This window comes from Gossypium raimondii, chromosome 7, assembly GCF_025698545.1.
Source record: "Gossypium raimondii isolate GPD5lz chromosome 7, ASM2569854v1, whole genome shotgun sequence".
Lineage (NCBI taxonomy): Eukaryota > Viridiplantae > Streptophyta > Magnoliopsida > Malvales > Malvaceae > Gossypium > Gossypium raimondii.
In genome coordinates, this window is record NC_068571.1 from 42087976 (window position 1) to 42105595 (window position 17620).

The 17620-nt window shown below is 33.3% G+C and overlaps 1 protein-coding gene and 1 long non-coding RNA gene across 3 annotated transcripts; one reads left to right on the top strand and one right to left on the bottom strand.

Annotated features, from left to right (window-relative positions):
* On the bottom strand, positions 1-5495 carry LOC105761694 (glutamate receptor 1.4). Its single transcript, XM_012579586.2, has 5 exons — positions 5240-5495; positions 1908-2356; positions 1514-1829; positions 829-1220; positions 1-366 (listed from the first exon to the last, which is right to left on the bottom strand). Exons 1-5 carry the CDS (start codon positions 5493-5495, stop codon positions 1-3), a joined length of 1779 nt encoding a protein of 592 aa, XP_012435040.1.
* Positions 5496-8805: 3310 nt separating this feature from the next.
* On the top strand, positions 8806-14384 carry LOC128042351 (uncharacterized). 2 transcript variants are annotated; one of them, XR_008197625.1, is made up of 5 exons: positions 8806-9447; positions 9546-9627; positions 9710-10071; positions 10197-10297; positions 14036-14384. It is a non-coding gene; the product is annotated as an uncharacterized LOC128042351 (long non-coding RNA). The 2 variants fall into 2 exon arrangements; XR_008197624.1 differs by having other exon boundaries at positions 8807-9447; positions 9565-9627.
* Positions 14385-17620: the final 3236 nt, after the last annotated feature.

Below are 17620 nucleotides of genomic sequence, written 5' to 3' on the forward strand. Positions count from 1 at the left end.
TCAGAGATTATCAAACTCTGGGTGTATTACATTGGCGTCTCTTCTATTTTTTGAAAATTTCATGCAAACATATTGTTTCACAATCTTAGGTCGTCCCCATTTTTTCAAAACATGAAAGTTTTTGCGAAGCAAGGAAGCAAAAAACAAGAAAACGACTAAAGCTGAAAAAGTTCCACTGAAATAGAATAAGCCTCGAAAGTCACTTATTGTAAGTGGGTTCACACTGTTCAAAGTATCCCTCGAATCGAAATTAGTGATTGAACTTTTGAACCACGCATTTTCAAGCATTTCAAGTCTCCCATCTTCTCTGAGTTTTGCTATTTCCCTTGATATGTCTCGAGTCAAGGTTGAACCCTCTGAAAATACCTAAAGGTTTCAAAATAAAGTTAAAACAATAGGGCTAATACACAAGCATACAAATAGTCCTCATATGTGTCGAAATTTGGATATCTCTTCACATATTTATTCTCTGAACACTCATAATATCTTAAAATTTTGTATCTTGAAACATGCAATTTTTTGGATTTTAACCTAAAATCTCAACGCAAAAGTTGCAATTTTGCCCCTCCGAACAATAATAACTCAAGTTCTTTTACCCTCTAGATTAAATGAAAAAAAAATTTTAGTTGTGTCCCCTAAAATTTAGTTTTATGTTGAACCTCATCACTAAAATGATCTTAATTTCATTCTGACGTCCAATGCGCTTAACTGTAAAAATAGAAGAAAAAAAAGAAAGGCTAAACGGTAAATCAACTCGATCCCTCCCATAATCAAGTTTGCCCTAAAAGTATATGTATGTAAAACAATTAGGAGTAATTGATAACTTACAAAGCCAAAGCCATTGGTGGTACGGTTGACAGGGCCGACCATAGAATAATGTGCTGAATATTTTTCTAGGAAGACGTTGATGTATGGCATCTCATCAATTATAGCAGAGAAGCCACCATTTTTGCTACCTTCCGATAAAGCCTTTTCAAATTCTGCTGGTGAAGTAAGCCATTTAGAAGTTGAACTAGAATTCTGGATGTTTAGAATGCCAACAACTTCTTGGGTAACAGGACCTAATCGATGTCCTATTTTGTCCACCTTTGAGATGAACTCGATATGTTGGACCGTCAACATTGACGTCAAGGTCGCGGTGTAATTCGAACCCAATATAAAAATCTCAAACACCCACAAAACAACCACGGATCTCGACAAATTGCTGGTTAATTTCTCCCCTATAAATTCACATTTTCAAAGAAATCATCATTTAAAAAAAATTAAGATAAATAAAACAAGTATAAACAGATTATAGAAAAAGGCATTGAACAAATGGATTATCTTTTGGGTCTAATGATAGCTTTAATCCTTCTATTATGCTAAAATTTAAGATATAGTCCCTCTATTTTAATATGTCTAAAAACATTTTTAATTGCTAAATGTATTTTTACTCAATCAAATCACGTGAAAATTCAGTCACCAATAATAAAATAACGCTTCGAACAAAATAGATGGGCGAGGGCGTGCTTACATTGTGCAAAAACAAGGATGGAGAAGGAGAAGCTAATCATCCTTCCAATTTGCCCATTTGATTGCTGGGTTTGTTGCTCAGCTAATGCAGGACGTTCGATTAGCCAAATAACAAAAGTTGCTAACACATAAGCTCCCACAATTGTAAGCCAAAGTCCTCGTGTGAGTGGTTTCAAGAAAATCCACAAGTTTTGGTTGTCCTTTGGAGTTAACCGAGTAACCATCCCCACTCCTATATCGGTAAATGGCAAAGTGAAATCTACGTACAAAGATCTATTTGCATTGATTGTTATGTCCCCAACAGCACCATCGTACTTCTGTTTTTGTTTATCCATAGCACAATCAGTGAAAGCAAGTGGCATAAACGAACCAGATAAAATTGTTACGAACCATACCTGGAGATATACTTGGTAGATAAGATCATTGTAAGCCTCACCGATGTTTGGGTTATTATATTCGAAGGGGACAAACTCATATGACGGTTGATACTTCAAACCCGCTATTGCAGCTTCGAAAACAGCTATGCAGAAACCAGAGAAAATGGTGGTATTGGTTTGAAGATCAGGGTCCACTTTCAGCAATTGAGGGAACCCGTTCGATTTTGGAACAGCAATCTTTAGGGTCTTATTAGTTCTTGTTTGCATCATTCGACCTTTGGGAATGGTTGATGTCCCACCAGGCCATAGTATTGTGTTCAGGTCGTTATCAATGGTGAAGCTTGAAACTGAGATTACTGGAATTTTGGTTTGTTTTCCAAATTCAGCCAAAACCTTTGTGTCTAATGCTGATTTTTGTGCACTGATCAGGATGACCTTGACTTTCGCCTTCTCCAAGAGGTTATAAGCTGTATAGGAAATGTATAGCATAAGAGGTATGGAGGCTCATATATTAGAAACCGGATTGTATTTTGTACTATATTTAAAAAATAGATAAATTTATCCTTATACATTATATCAAAGAGCTTTCTTTTACAAAATTCACTCATTTCTTATGTTAAAAATTGGCGTAGCTGACGAAATAATCAGATAGCTATATGTGGCGTACTACGTGTAACTTGTGTTGATGTACAAGGACCAATGTTAAACAATAAAAATGGATGGAATTTTTAACAGAAGGACTAATTTACTCTTTGATCTAATATATAGGGAATGATTTGCCCATTTTTTAGTAGAATGGACAAAATGCAATATGATTCCTAGTATAAGGGCCTCCATGATACTTTTACCCTAAATGCTCAAATTAGAGCACAATTTTTTAGGGGTTACTCATGGTCCAACATTTCAAAATGGTTGTATAATGGACAAAACTTTACAAAAGTGCTCAAATGAAGGCTAAAATCTTTTAAAATTGTCAAATAAGGGCCAAACATTTTTTATAGTGCTCAAATAAGGGCTTTTCAAATGATGTACATTAAATTTGAATTTATGTTTTTATTTTTTTATTTTTAAATAATATTTGATTCAACTGTTATATGTTTTATTTTAAACACATTAGTATTTCCCTAATTCTTACTACAAATTGGACTGAAGCTAGTGAAAAATCCTTATTTGAGCATTTTCGTAAAGGTTTGGCCATTATATATATGACTATTTTAAAAGATTAAACTCTTATATGAACAACTCTTAAAAAGCTAAACCCTAATTTCAACATTTAGCCTAAAACTATTAGGTCTACAAATGGGTTTCGAAAATAAAAATAAAAGATTGTTTCAAAATATAACTATGTTTGAGGTCCAACATTAATAAAGGCTTTAACTTTGACATGAGCCTAATCTATTTTTGATTTAATAATATGTTATTATTTATTATTTATATATTATGTAATTTGTGTTTATTTATATATTATGTAATTTGTGTAATATAGTTTAAGTATATATGACATTATAATTTAAATATTTAAATTGTTTATGTTTAAAATTTTAATAAAATAAATATTATATAAAATTAATAAATTTTAAATTTTAAAAAAATATGTTTTATATGTATAAAATAAATGTTTTTTTGTATAAAAGAGTTTTAAAATAAAATGAATAGACCTCAATATGTTAGACTGATTATTTATAAATATAAATAAAATTTAAACTTGTATTTGAATCGGATTAAACTTAGTTTAACTTTGAATAAGCCTACGGAGACTTCAACAAGCTAATAGTAGCCAAATTATAATTTTTAATATAAACATAATTCATAACAAAAATGAAAAGAGGAGAATTTTTTATATGGGTAAACTACTAAAATAGTCACTTTTGTTTGGTTCAGGTTACATTTTAGTCACTTATGTTTGAAATGTTACGTTGTACTCACTTATGTTATCATGATGTAACATTTTAGTCATTGAGCCGTTAATTTCTATTAACTGTGTAACAATAACCTGATGTGACACATTAAATCATCATTTCAAACAAAAATTCTAGGTTAATTTATACAATCGGTCCCCATATTTTTTCGTTTGGAGCAATTTAATTTTTTCTTTTATGTTTTTTTAACTTTCTTTCTTTTCCATTCTCTTATGCTTCTCCCTTTGTTTTCCTCCTTTCTCCATTTCTTTCAATGTAGTTTTGCTATGTTTTATTTTTTTGAACAATTTAATTTTTTCGAGTGAGACGAGCTTTTGGACTAGTTGCAAATGGAAAACATAGTAAAACTATGTTAAAAGAAATGAAGAAGGGAGGAAAATAGAGGGAGAAGCAGAAGAGAATGGAAAAAAAGTTAAAAGAACTTAAAAGAAAATTTTAAAATTGTTTAAAATGAAAAAATATAGAGACCAATTGTAGAATTTAACCTAAAATTTTTGTTTGAAATGATGATTTAACATACCACATCAGCTTACCGTTACACCATTGTTGGCAATTAACTACTCAGTGACTAAAATGTTACAACACGATAACGAAAGTGACTAAAACGTAATATTTCAAACATAAGTGACTAAAATGTAACCTAAGACAAACAAAAGTGACTATTTTAGTAGTTTACCCTTTTATATTTAACAACATAAATGTATAAAACAATTTACTCATAATGTACCTTTCGATAGAAGTTGTAGGAAATTTCGTCTTCATTAATTAGTCTAACTAATCGGTAAAATGGACTAATGCCAACCATTTCAAAGTTGGACTTTTCTTTTCTAATATAATATATGTAAAAAATGTTTTTTTTTTTTGCTGTTTTACTCTCTCTCTCTTTTTCTTTTTTGCTATTTTCTTTTTTTTTAGTATTTTGCTACCATTTTATTATTTTGTTGTTATTGTATAACTCTTGTTTTAGAGGCATTTGCTTGTTAAGTTGTAACTATCTTAGTGTAATTTATGTATACATATATATATTTTTAATTTATTTTTAATTTGTTGAGAAACATTTATTTTAATATTTTTAGTATTTTTGATATATTATATTTTTTCTAAAAAAATATATTAAAAAAATAATACGGGCTTAGCACGGGTTTTAACATTTTTTATTCGGGCCAGGTTTGAGAACAAATTTAGGCACTTTTTTTAGCTAGGGCCTAGCAAACGGGCTTAAAATTTTGGTTGGAATCAGCCTGATCCTAACTCGACTCAGCTCATGAATACCTCTGCTAATCTGTCTATGTTATTGTTTATATAAATTAATCTTTTCAAGGTTTAATATTGTACCTCTTAATAATATTGTTTTATATTTGACTTAACATTGTAATCTATATTTATTAATAATGTTAAATTAACTTCAAAAGTAAAAGATAGATTACTTACCGATAGATAAAGCATGTAAAGGATCTCCTTTGGAGTCTATTGTACGAAGAACTATCCTCATTTGATTGTCCCTACGAAAGCTGTTGAAATCGGAAATCGCCATGGAAACACGACTATGTATAAGCTTCCCCTCCCTTGATCCCATATCGACGATTAATCTGACACCGACCTCACCACCACCAGCCAGTCTAAGGCCACCAACTTGGCCACTTAGTTCACCGAGAAGACTAAAGTAGAAAGCAAAAAACAGCAACATTTGTTCTTGGTACGTAATCCGATTTAATTTCCTATGGGTAACCTAAATGGTGATATGTAAATATATACACATATATCCCGAGCCCTCAACCCCTCGGCAGCCAATCATCTACTAATAAACCATCTCAGCATCCACTAAGCCCTTACCTAAATGACACCATCATCTCAGCTTCTTATTGATTAGAATTACATGTTTGTAACTTAAAAGAAAGATAAATATTTTGTCTCCAATCAAAATGATATAACTTTTTTATTTTAATTGACGAAGCTACCATGCAATTTTGTATATGGCACTTTTTTCCAACAATTTTCATTCTCAACTGCTCCGTTCAAAGTAATTTCCACCAAGTAAAATAAATTTAACTGGGAAGCACACGAGAAATGACAAAAGATTTAAGTTTAACTTGTTCACCAAGTCAGGTCAATAACAAAGTCAAGTTTTTTATCCAATAATTTATTAAACAAATTGAACTTCAAAGATAACTGGAATTCGAGCCTTTGTAATAAAAATGCAGTAAAATGAGTTATCCTATGGTTCTTTGTAATTTAATCAAATAGAGTTTGTTAGCCATAGCCGGCCATGAGATAAGGATTGGAGATCAGTTTTAGTATATAATTATTGACAAGAATTAGATGTACTGATAATATATATTGTATTCTTAAAGAGATGATATTGATTTTAATCTCTGAAATGAATCAAACGATAATGTTGAAAAGTACAACTACGAATCTTGAATATGAAGTGACATAAAGAAAGTAGATATATATATAATATATATATATATATATATAATCATTTATTTTATTTTAAGAATAAGTGTATTAGAAACTTTGCACCCAGACACTAGGAAGGGAAGAGGCATTCGTCCCTTGAAGTGATAATAATGAAATTATTTGGTTAATCTACTTTCGGTGATACATAGGAGAGGTATAAATTTTATCTTAAAATCTTAGTTTTGAGGTTATAAATAATCATAACATAAATTGCATTTTAATTTTTATGAAAATATATAATTTAATTTCGATCATTTTAAAAAGTTTTAACTTCACCCTCGATTTTGTCTCCATTCAAATTGATGAAACTTTTATTTTGGATTGTTTAAAATTTTTCTTTATATATTTTTTCGGATATAATGCTTAAAGCCACCCATAACCCTGTTAAAAAAATTGCTTTTATAGGAACTTTGAGGCATATTCTCAATAGGTAAAGGTGGAGAGTTAAATCATAAAATTATGATTTCATATTCTACTCCAAGAGACCTTTACAACAGTATATCATATGCTCAAAATGGTTAAGTGGTGAATGAGAAATTGATACTCAAAGTAAGTTACTTGAAAATATTATTGAGTAAAAGTAAAGGCTTAGATCCCACATTGGTTAGATACCAAGTGTGAGATGTATTTATATATGAGAACTCTCTTAAAAATAATTGAATAGCTAAACTTGTAGCCTTGCTTTGCGCATAGATTGAGTACAGGTTCAAATTTGATGGGGTTGGGACACAACCATATGATATGGGTGACAATATGAAAACCTTATTGATTTGATTCCAATAAATTTGAAATTAAATTGATTTTGTGGATATTTTTTCCAAAATTCCAACACTCTCCATGCTTATAAAAGACCATGATTTCTAAGGGTTTTTACGCACTCAAACTCTATAATTTCTCTTGCCGAAATTGTGTTCCTCTCAACTCTTCCTTTTCTTCCTTCGTATTTTCAAACATTCCAGTGATAGAAAAATGCATTGATTGTTTCTTAATCGTTGTAGAGGCGCTGCTACTTTGATCACTACTGTTGTTGTATCCTGGGAGACATTCGACCAACGTTAGCCGAATCTGTTTTAAGAAAACTGTGTTTCACGGGCCTCAACGTTTTGTAAAATCTTGATTCTCCTTTATTTCAATTGTTTGTTATGGTTTTGTTTAATTTTTGTAGTTATAAATTAATTATAAATAATTTAATTTATATTTTATTCCATATGTGTTTATTTATAATTTATTTATTTTGTTCACTGATGTGTTTTGTCTAACAAACCCGTCCTCAACCCTTAAATAAGGATAAAGGCGAGCATTAGCGTGTTTGACCCCTCGTCCTCTTGTACTAGCAACAATGTGGATACCAACCGAATTAATATTCAATTTTTTTTCTTTATATTTTAATTGAGGAAGCTACAATGCAATTTTGTAAATTCCCAACTGCTCCGTTTAATGTAAATTCAGATGAAATTAACCGGAAATAGAGTGTTCGTAATAATAAAAGCTATTCTTTTTATCAAGGCCGGTTAAATATTTAAAGGGTAAAATTTGAATTATCCTATATGGGATAAGGAATTGATTTACTTTACCAACCTTCATCCTCTTTGAATTTATTTCTTTATTTTAACTAAGCGTGGTAAGTTTAATGGAGGGTAAAAGCCAATTGAGTGCAAACATGAGTGAATAACAGTGAAGAAATTTTCTCTTATTTTATTCTTGTTCAATCTTGCAGAAACTAAAAGATGTCCTCAAAGAATAGTACTACATCTGGCTAGAAAACCAATTCGTTAGCCCTTGAAGCATTGGTCATTTGAACCGACTGGAGGTCAAGCAAACATAGTTTGAGACTCGAATTGAAAAGATAAGCGACGATAAAATAAACTGATTGAAAATCAAACAATGGAGTTTGAAGACGGACTGGAAAAGATGGTCGCCAAACAGATGGCTAGTCAGGCCACCCTTAATGAAAGAGTGATGGTTCTTCACAACAAGAAAAGTACAATAACATTAACTTCATAAAAATGAACATCCCTTCCTTCTACGGATAGAATTATCCCAAGGCATACCTTGAATGGGAGAGAAATATGGAGATCATCTTTAATTGTCACCACCACTCAAAGGAGATTGAGTACACTTATAATGCACTAATCTAGTAGGATCAATTATTGTTAAACATGAGATGGAATAAGGAAATGTCGATTCCATCGTATTGTTATCGAAAGTTACATCGAAGACACCACAAACAGTTTTTTGTGACATTTTCAAAATGTCACAAAAACAACCAAATTAATAATGTCACTGAAATGCAACTTTTGAGTTTTTCATGACGTTTTTGAGAAAAGTATTAAAGGCTTTTGTGACGCTTTGAAATGTTATGGGTGACAATTTTTTTTATTATTAAATTGACTGGATTTATATATATATAAATGGAGAACAAATGAAAATGGCCTAAGGCCTTACAAAAGAAAATTCTGGAAACAAAGAAACATAATGGGCCTAACCAATAAAAGAATAAAATAATAAAATAAAACTTATACTTATCCAATCCCAGTCAAACGATATAGCTGGACACCACAATGTCATTTCCGTTCAGAGCCACCTACCAGCTTTAATGATAGCAGGTTCCAATGCTTCTTTTACTCTGCTATCCTTTATTGCATAAAAATCTTTCATCTCTTCAGTCAGGAGGTTTCAGACCGCGCCTCTCCAGCTCTCGACGGATCATCTCCGGTATTCCTTCCTCCAGGTAAAAACTTTCACTTCTTTTAAGAGCCTCTGTAGCAATGGTGTGAGCATAGATGTTTTTTGCTTTTGGGATAAAAGAAAACGTAATCTCCTGGTATCTGTCTTTCCGATTCCGTATATCTCTGATTATTGCTCCAATGATCGATCTATCTGTATTGAAACATTGACACTTTTTGATAATTGTTTTTGAATCGCCCATTATCTCCATTTTGTTGATTCCCAAACTAATACCTAGATTGATTGCTTGTAATCCTGCATGAGCCTCTGCTGTGAATGGATCTTCGATGTTGGAGTGAAGAACTGCTTGTGACGCAAGGATCTTCCCTTCCTCGTTCCAGGCTAATAGCCCCGATGCCGATGTGGACGTCTGGCTATCAAACGCTGCGTCAAACTGAACTGTTGCTTTTCCCCTTTTGAAGATCTGCTGATAACTGTCAAAAGTGTGAAAGGTAGGTTTTTCTTTTTTTGCTGCTTCGAGTTCTGTTAGGTAGTTTCTAATTCTCTTTGCTATCTCTGATCCTGACATTTGCCTTTTTTCATAAATGAGTTGATTTCTACTGAACCAGATGTACCATAGACCACAGCAGAAGAGTTGCAACTGCTTTTCGTTTCCTTGGCCAAAGATTCCGGTAAGCCATCTCCACATATCCCCATTATTGTGATTCTGTATCCACGCTAGATTAAGATGATTCCAAACCTCAATCGTTGCAGGGCACTGTTGGAAAATATGGCGACTGCTTTCTTCTTCACACTCGCATCTGGGACATTTAGTATTCACCAGAACCCGCTTTATTTTGAGGTTGAGGAATGAGGGGATATAGTTCCATGAAATCCTCCATACAAGCATTTTGATCTTCGATGGAATTTGTAATAACCAAAGTTTTCTGTAAAATTTAATAGTTTCGGTCTGTAAAAGTAACTCATTAGGATCCAAGTTAGTCTCCTGTAATAGTTTATAGGCACTTCTAACTGAGAATTCTCCAGTCGGCTCCCCTCTCCAAACTTGAAGATCTTCATGTCCCATCTCCGCCAAAGGGATCCTCAATATTTTCTCCGCTACAACTGGTTGGAAGGTATCCCTTATTAGCTCTGTTTTCCATCTTCTGGTACTTGGGTCGATCAAATCTGAAACGAATTCAAAATTACCATTTACTTCTTGATTCGGTATTCTAACCATTTCTTTTCCTAGCACCCACAGATCATCTCGGATGGAAATCCTATCACCTTGCCCCACTCTCCAGCATAAATCGTTTTCCAGCAGACCTTTCGCAGACCAAACACTTCTCCAAGTAAGTGAAGGTAAATTTCCTAGCCGAGCTTTTAAAAACTCTGAATTGGGATAATACTTTGATTTCAAAACACGAGCCAACAATGAATTTGGGTAATTAACAAGACGCCATCCTTGTTTCGCTAATAAAGCAATATTAAACTTCGCAAAATTTCGAAATCCAAGGCCACCGTTTTCTTTTAATAAGCACAGATTCTCTCAGGTACACCAATGAACACTTTTTTTATTCCATCTCTTCCGCCACCAGAAATTAGCAACAATTCTTTCCAGGTCCGAACATAGAGTCTTGGGTAGTAGAAAACACGCCATTGAATACGTTGGGATAGCTTGTAAGACCGATTTAATAAAAACTTCCTTGCCTCCTTGGGATAGAAACCTTGTACTCCAATTATCAATCCTTTGTTTGAGTCTGCCCTTCAAACCTTGAAAAGATATTTTCTTCCTCTTTCCCACCATACTAGGAAGCCCTAGGTATCTTTCAATATCATTCGCTCTTCTAACTCCGAGGATCCTTGAGACATTATCCCTTACACTCTCTTCTGTATTTGTGCTGAAGAAGACAACTGATTTTTCATAATTCACACATTGCCCTGAGTTCAATTCATATTCCTTTAGAATCTGTTTTAAGGATTGTGCCCCCCTTTCTGAAGCTTCTGCAAATAAAATACAGTCATCGGCAAAGAGTAAATGAGAGATAGCTGGTCCTCTTTGACTTGCTTTAACTCCTTTGAGAATATTTTCTTCTTTTGCAAGCCGCATTAAACTTGATAATCCTTCTGCACAAAACAGAAATAGGAACGGACTGAGAGGGTCTCCTTGTCTGATTCCTCTAGATGGATTTATAGTTTGTCCTCTGTTTCCATTGATAATCACCTCATATGAGACTGTAGAGACACATTTCAAAATTGAATCAACCCATCCTGGATCAAATCCCAATTTTTTCATTACCCTTTCCACAAAGCCCCATTCAACTCTATCGTATGCTTTACTCATATCAAGTTTGACAGCCATGAATCCTTTTTTTCCCACCCTTTTGAGTTTTAGAGTATGTAAGATTTCGTAAGCAAGTAAGACATTATCCGAAATCAGCCTTCCTGGGACGAACGCACTTTGAGCTAAATCAATACATTTATGCATTACTCCTCTGACTCGTCTAGCAATAACTTTTGCTATCAACTTGTATATCACATTGCATAAGCTAATTGGTCTAAACTGGGTAATCCTCGAAGGATTCGGGACTTTTGGGATAAGCACAATGTTTGTTTTATTGATTGAATGTAAATCCATACCTTCGTTTAACCTCTGAAGACAAAAATTGGAAACATCTTCTCCAACAATTGGCCAGCACTTTTGATAAAAGAGGGCTGGAAAACCATCCTCCCCTGGAGCTTTTGTAGGTCCCATTTCTGAAAGAGCTTCCAGTATTTCCTCCTTCGTGTATTTTGCCTTTAAAGTATTATTGTCTTCCTCTGTGATACATCCTTCAATTCCTGTTAGGATTCTTTCACCATGATTTTGTCCATCTGTGTTAAACAATTTTTGAAAATACATTCTAGTGATCTCCTCATTTTCCTTCCACTCGTCTGTCTCCCTTCCATCTTCAAACTGCAACTTATGGATCTGGTTTAGCTTTCTTCTTTGAGTCGCTTGTTTGTGGAAGAAAGCTGTATTTCTATCGCCTAGTTGTAGCCAATTAATTCGGGCCCTCTGTTCCCAGTAACTCTCATCCTTTTCAATTTCAAAATTCAGCTGGATTTTTGTATTAATAATCTCTGCCAAGTTCTCATCACTTCTATCGACTTCAAGTAATTCTAGCAGCTTTTGAAGTCAAACCTCTCTTTTCATTTTCGATTCATTGGATTCTAGCTCCCCACTTCTCCAACCCTTTTTTGAGGATTTCCAACTTGTTCACAAGGTCTCCTGTAGAATTTTCCCAAATTCGTTTAGTTTCGCTAAAGAATGTTTCTTCGAGTACCCACCACGCTTCAAACTTGAATTTTCTTTTAACCGCCTCTCAATTCTTGTAAGTTATGTCTAAAAGGATTGGACAATGGTCAGAGAATGAATGTGGAAGATGCCGTATCAAATTATTTGGGAATAAAACGCTCCATTGCTCCGTTGCAACACCTCTGTCAAGTCTTTCCTGAACATTTGTTTCAAGAAAGTTCCCTCTCTCCCATGTGAACCACCTTCTAGAATATCCCAAATCAACCAGATTACAATCTGCTAGAACTTGTCTAAATGCCTCCATTCTTCTTTCCTCCCTGGGTAGTCCACCTTTCTTTTCGAAACCATATAAGATTTCATTGAAATCCCCGCAAACCAGCCAAGGGTAATCTCCATGATTCCTCAATTACCTCAACAGATTCCATGCTGCATTCCTGTCTTATGAATAAGGAGAACCATAGAAACCTGTGAGTCTCCATATTTTTCCAACTTCTCCTTCCTCAACAAAAACATCAATATGTCGATTTGAAAAACTTTGAAGTGTAATGTTAACATTTCCAATCCACGCTAGACTTAGTCCACCTTCCGATCCTATCGAGTCAACATCAATGCCAAACTGAAATCCACAGCTTCGTCGTACTTTTTCCATTCTATTTTTGTTTAATTTTGTCTCTATTAAGAAGACCACTTGGGGATGATGTTGCTTCAGCGAATGCCAAAGTCTTCGAACTGTCCGAGGATTCCCCAACCCTTGGACATTCCAGCTTAAGAGTTTCATTGCGACCGGTCGGCTTGCCTCTTGGCAGCCGCTGATAACAAATGGTTAGCTTCAGCCCTTCTCCTAACCCTCCCTCCCACCTCCATACTTTCATCCATTTCCCCTCTAGCCCTCTTTTTCCCCTGCTCTCCTATAATCATCTCATTCTCCAAATCGTGCTCCATCTCCCTGTTATTATTGCCAATTAACTCTAATTTAAGCCCGTTACCTTCCAGATTAAAACCTAAAATTGGATCAGGAATATTCTCAAATTTTCTTGCCTTTCTCCAATCTCCGTTGCTCCTGAATTCTTCTCTACTACTTCTTCCTAATGGTCCTCCCTCCTCCCTTAGCCAGGCACTGCTCATTGCTTGGGCTCTCCTTGACTGTGCACGCAAGGACAGGTCCCATCCCATCTTTTCTATTTCATACCGTGTTTGCATTTTTGCTTCGCAATATGAATCGTTATGTCCTAACCGGCCACAGAAGAAGCAAAAGAGAGTTAATCTCTCATACTTAAATCGAACATAAGAACACTTATTCTTAAACTGAACCTGCTTTTTCCTTTTAAGAGGACGACGGATATCAATGTGAACCCTGATCCGCATATAATTCATATTTTCTTCCCCAAACTAGAACTATCGTACTCTTGGAAAATTCCAATAAAATTCCCTAATTGCATGGCCAGGCTTTCAGAATAAAAACCTATGGGAACATCGTGAACTTGTACCCAGAAAGGTGATGAAATTAATGGAATTCGGAGTGGGTCCTCTCCCCATTGCAACTTATGCAAAATCAGCAGATGATTATTAAATGTCCAAGGGGACCCTTTTATAACTCTTTCCATATCCATAATATGAAAGAATTTAAAAATATACATCTTTCCTCCCAGATCTCTGATTTGAACCCCCTTGATAGGATGCCATAAATTAGCCATGGTACTTTTCATTGCAGGAAAATGGATGATACTGGCTGTAAGGAAACAACCAACTAGGCTTAGCGCTTCTTCTTCACTAAGCAATTCTATTTCTCCTTCCGCTTGCAGGATTTCTTCTTCTTTTTCATCAAGGGATAGAGCTGCAAAATCTGATTCCATGGGTGTTGTACGTAAGGAATAGCAAGAGAGGATTATTCAAAACACTGAAGATCTCAGCCGTCAAATCAAGAAACTGATGAAAAACCTAGACTTGCCAGAAGGGCAGACAGAGCCGTGCTAGGGTAGCAGACTTCACTTTATGGGTGACAATTTTAAATGTTATGGAAAGTGAAAAAAAAGTCGAAAAAAACATAACAAAAAAACATCGCGAAAGGGGTATTTTATTGTTAATTTTAACTTTTCTGGATCTAAAGTAACAATATAACTATAAAATAGTCACGAAAAATATTATTTTGCATGACGCTTTTATTTTGAATAAAAGAAAACAAAAAAATTAAAAAATTCAAAAAAATTATTGCTTTTGTGACTTTTTATATTCCATATTAAAAGTTAGAAAAAAGTAATATTAAAAGCCACCAACCATACCAACAAGTAGTTGGAAGAAGTAGAAATAGATTTCTTTCTCAAATATTTAGACCAAATTTGGATCTTGGAGTTGACAATATTGTTAGGGAGACTTTACTTAAATATCACCCTCTGCTCGAACAAAATTATGCTCATACCATAAAACGGATGAGGGTAACGAAATGAATAAAAATACATAATATCGATCGTACAAGAAGTTAAAATCAAGTACTAAGGTTGAAATGCTAAAACATGAAGCCAAAAATAAAAAATAAAAAATAAAAAATGAATTTGAAATTAAAATTAAAATTAAAATCAATAGTAGGTATGATATATGAGTGACTAAATGGTACACTCATGATGACTGTTGAGGGGACTGCAATCTGAAGTAACATGAATAACTCTAACATTAGATTGATATGAGTTAGAGGGCATTGGTTCAAGGAATTTCACATTCTCACTGGTAATGTATCACTCTAAAATCACATTCCCTTGTTTGGATTTCAGTAATCATGCATTCTAGTAATCTTAATACAATTCATTTTGTGTAAGATTCTTGGGGGAATGTTATGTTTCTACCAAATTTACCCTTCAATTGCTATCATTTTACTCTTAAATCATAGATTTATCCCATTAATTAATATATGCTGTAACAAGTCAATTTTGTCCGGCCCAACAGAAACAAATAAACCAAACAAATTAAACAAAAACTTTAAGCCCAAATACACCAACCCAAGTCCAAAACCTAAAAAAATTTTAGAAACCTTAAAAACTAAAAGCTCTAGTGCCGTCGCCGCTCTTGCAACATCAACAAGCACGCTCCCCAGACTCGCCCACACCCCGAGGTCTGCCTCTTATGTTGTTTCACCAAAATGGTAAGGGGCACATCTCCCCACCATAGTTGACCAGAAAGTCTTTGCCACAACCGTGAAATACCTGCAAAAAAGAAAGCGGAAGACAGAGTAGAGAAACAGAAAAGAAACAAAAAAATAAATATTATAGTTTGGCTATAAAAGCCATAGCCATCACATGTAACGTGTTTTACACAAAAAATCAAATACAAAAAAAAAATTCAAAAGATAAATAATAAAAAACAAGTTACAAAGGTGTTTTTTTTATCATTTATTTTGATTTTTATCCTTTTTTTTCTTTTTGTAAAGAACATAAAAAAAATAGAAACAAGGTTCGACTGATTTTTTCGGGTTAAAAACCCCATATCAACATCCTACGTGAGAAAAGGAGTCAAAAGGGCGCGTTTTGGGTATTTTTCGGCCATCGGAGGCAGCGATCGCCGTCACCAATGATCGGTGGTTGCGACGGTCCTTGAGGCCGAAGGAGAAGAGTTGAGAGAAAAAAAAAGAAAAATGTTTTTTTTTAAACAGAGAAGAGAAATGAAATTTTTTTAGTTTTTTTAAATTTATATAGGGACAATAAACGAAGTCGTTTTGGGGCGTAGCTTAAAATGCCAAAAATGGCATCGTTTTGAGGTGACCCGAATGCCCGACACGAATTCTATCAAGATCCGTGTGTTTTTGAAGCGAAAGGCTATTTGCTATTTTGGCCCTTCCGCTTTTTAGCCTATTTTTAAATTAGTCCTGCATATTTTTATTTTATTTTATTTTTACCCCATTATTTTGATTTCCTTGCGATTCAGCCCTTTGACCCACTTTCGACTTGAGGAAATGACATGTGTTTGGAAATTAACCCTTTGGGTCCCTGTTTATTTTATTTTGTTTTGATTTAATCCTTTGTTTTGCTTCTTTTTTTTTTTAATTTATACTTAGATTTTCTTTTGGATTTCAATTTAATCATTTGCCCACTTTTTTTTATTTCATTATTTTATTTTATCATTTCGGGAACTTTTATTTTATGATTATTTATATTTTCCTCTTGTCTAAATTATGCAATTTTATTTACATGTAGTTATTTTTAATTTTAATTTTATTTTGTCATTAGATATTATTATTATTATTATTATTATTATTATTATTATTCTTATTATTATTATTATTATGTTATAGTCATTTACTATTTTCCTCAAATTTCCCTATCTATTTTATTTTGGTCCTTTACTTTTAAATTTTGATACTATTAATACTATTAGTATACTTTATTTTAGATATAATAATATTATCATACATTTTATATTATTTCACTATTATTATCATTATTATCATATAGTATTATTAATTGAATATTTTTCATTATTGTTATTATTATTTCTTATAATTGTATTCATTATAGTATTGTCATTTTATTTCATTGCTTATGTTGTTATTTTGTTAATACGATAATTTTGTCATCTTTGTACATTGTAAATATTTCTACATACACTCATCCGTTTTTCGGCACAAGCGCATGAAAAATAATTAAAATCGAGGCAATGTTCATTATTTTCCGGATTCGAGGAGTCATGTTCCTAACTTACAGAGTATGACCTCTTCTTAGAACCCAAATAACCAAACATCATATTCAAAATTCAAGACATGTAGGATTTAGGTAATAACCAAATGATGAGTATTATTGTTTTTGAGGATTCGAGATATCGTGCCTTAACTTATAGGACATGATTTTTTCTCGATTAATTCAAAATAAGAAGGCCCTTTCACAAAACTTAATTTAGTTAGCGATATTTTAATCAAATAACATCATGCAAAAAAAGAGATTGTACTTTAAAATTTCTTTGAATTCTCAATTCTCGACACTAAGACATTAAGTAATCAACTAGGTACCAATTTTGGGCGTTATGAGGGTGCTAATCCTTCCTCATGCATAACAAACTTCCGAACTCATTTCTTGGATTTTGTAGACCGAAAATCATCATTTTAGTAAATCTAATCTTTTATTAAAATGATCAAATTACGAGGTGATCCGATCATACCTAATAAAAAAGATTGGTGGCGACTTCATTTTCATTTTTTTAAAATAAAAAGTCGAATCGCCAAAAAGGTTTCGATAGCTTGGCGACTCCACTAGGGACAAAATAAGAGGGTCAAGCTGCGAGTTGATTACTTTTTGGTCTTTTTGTCGAAAATTAATAATTTGGTTTAAATTGACGATCTCATCCTTGCATTTCATCTTTCATGTTTGTTTTGGTGGTAAACAATGTCTTTGTTATTTTGAGTTACA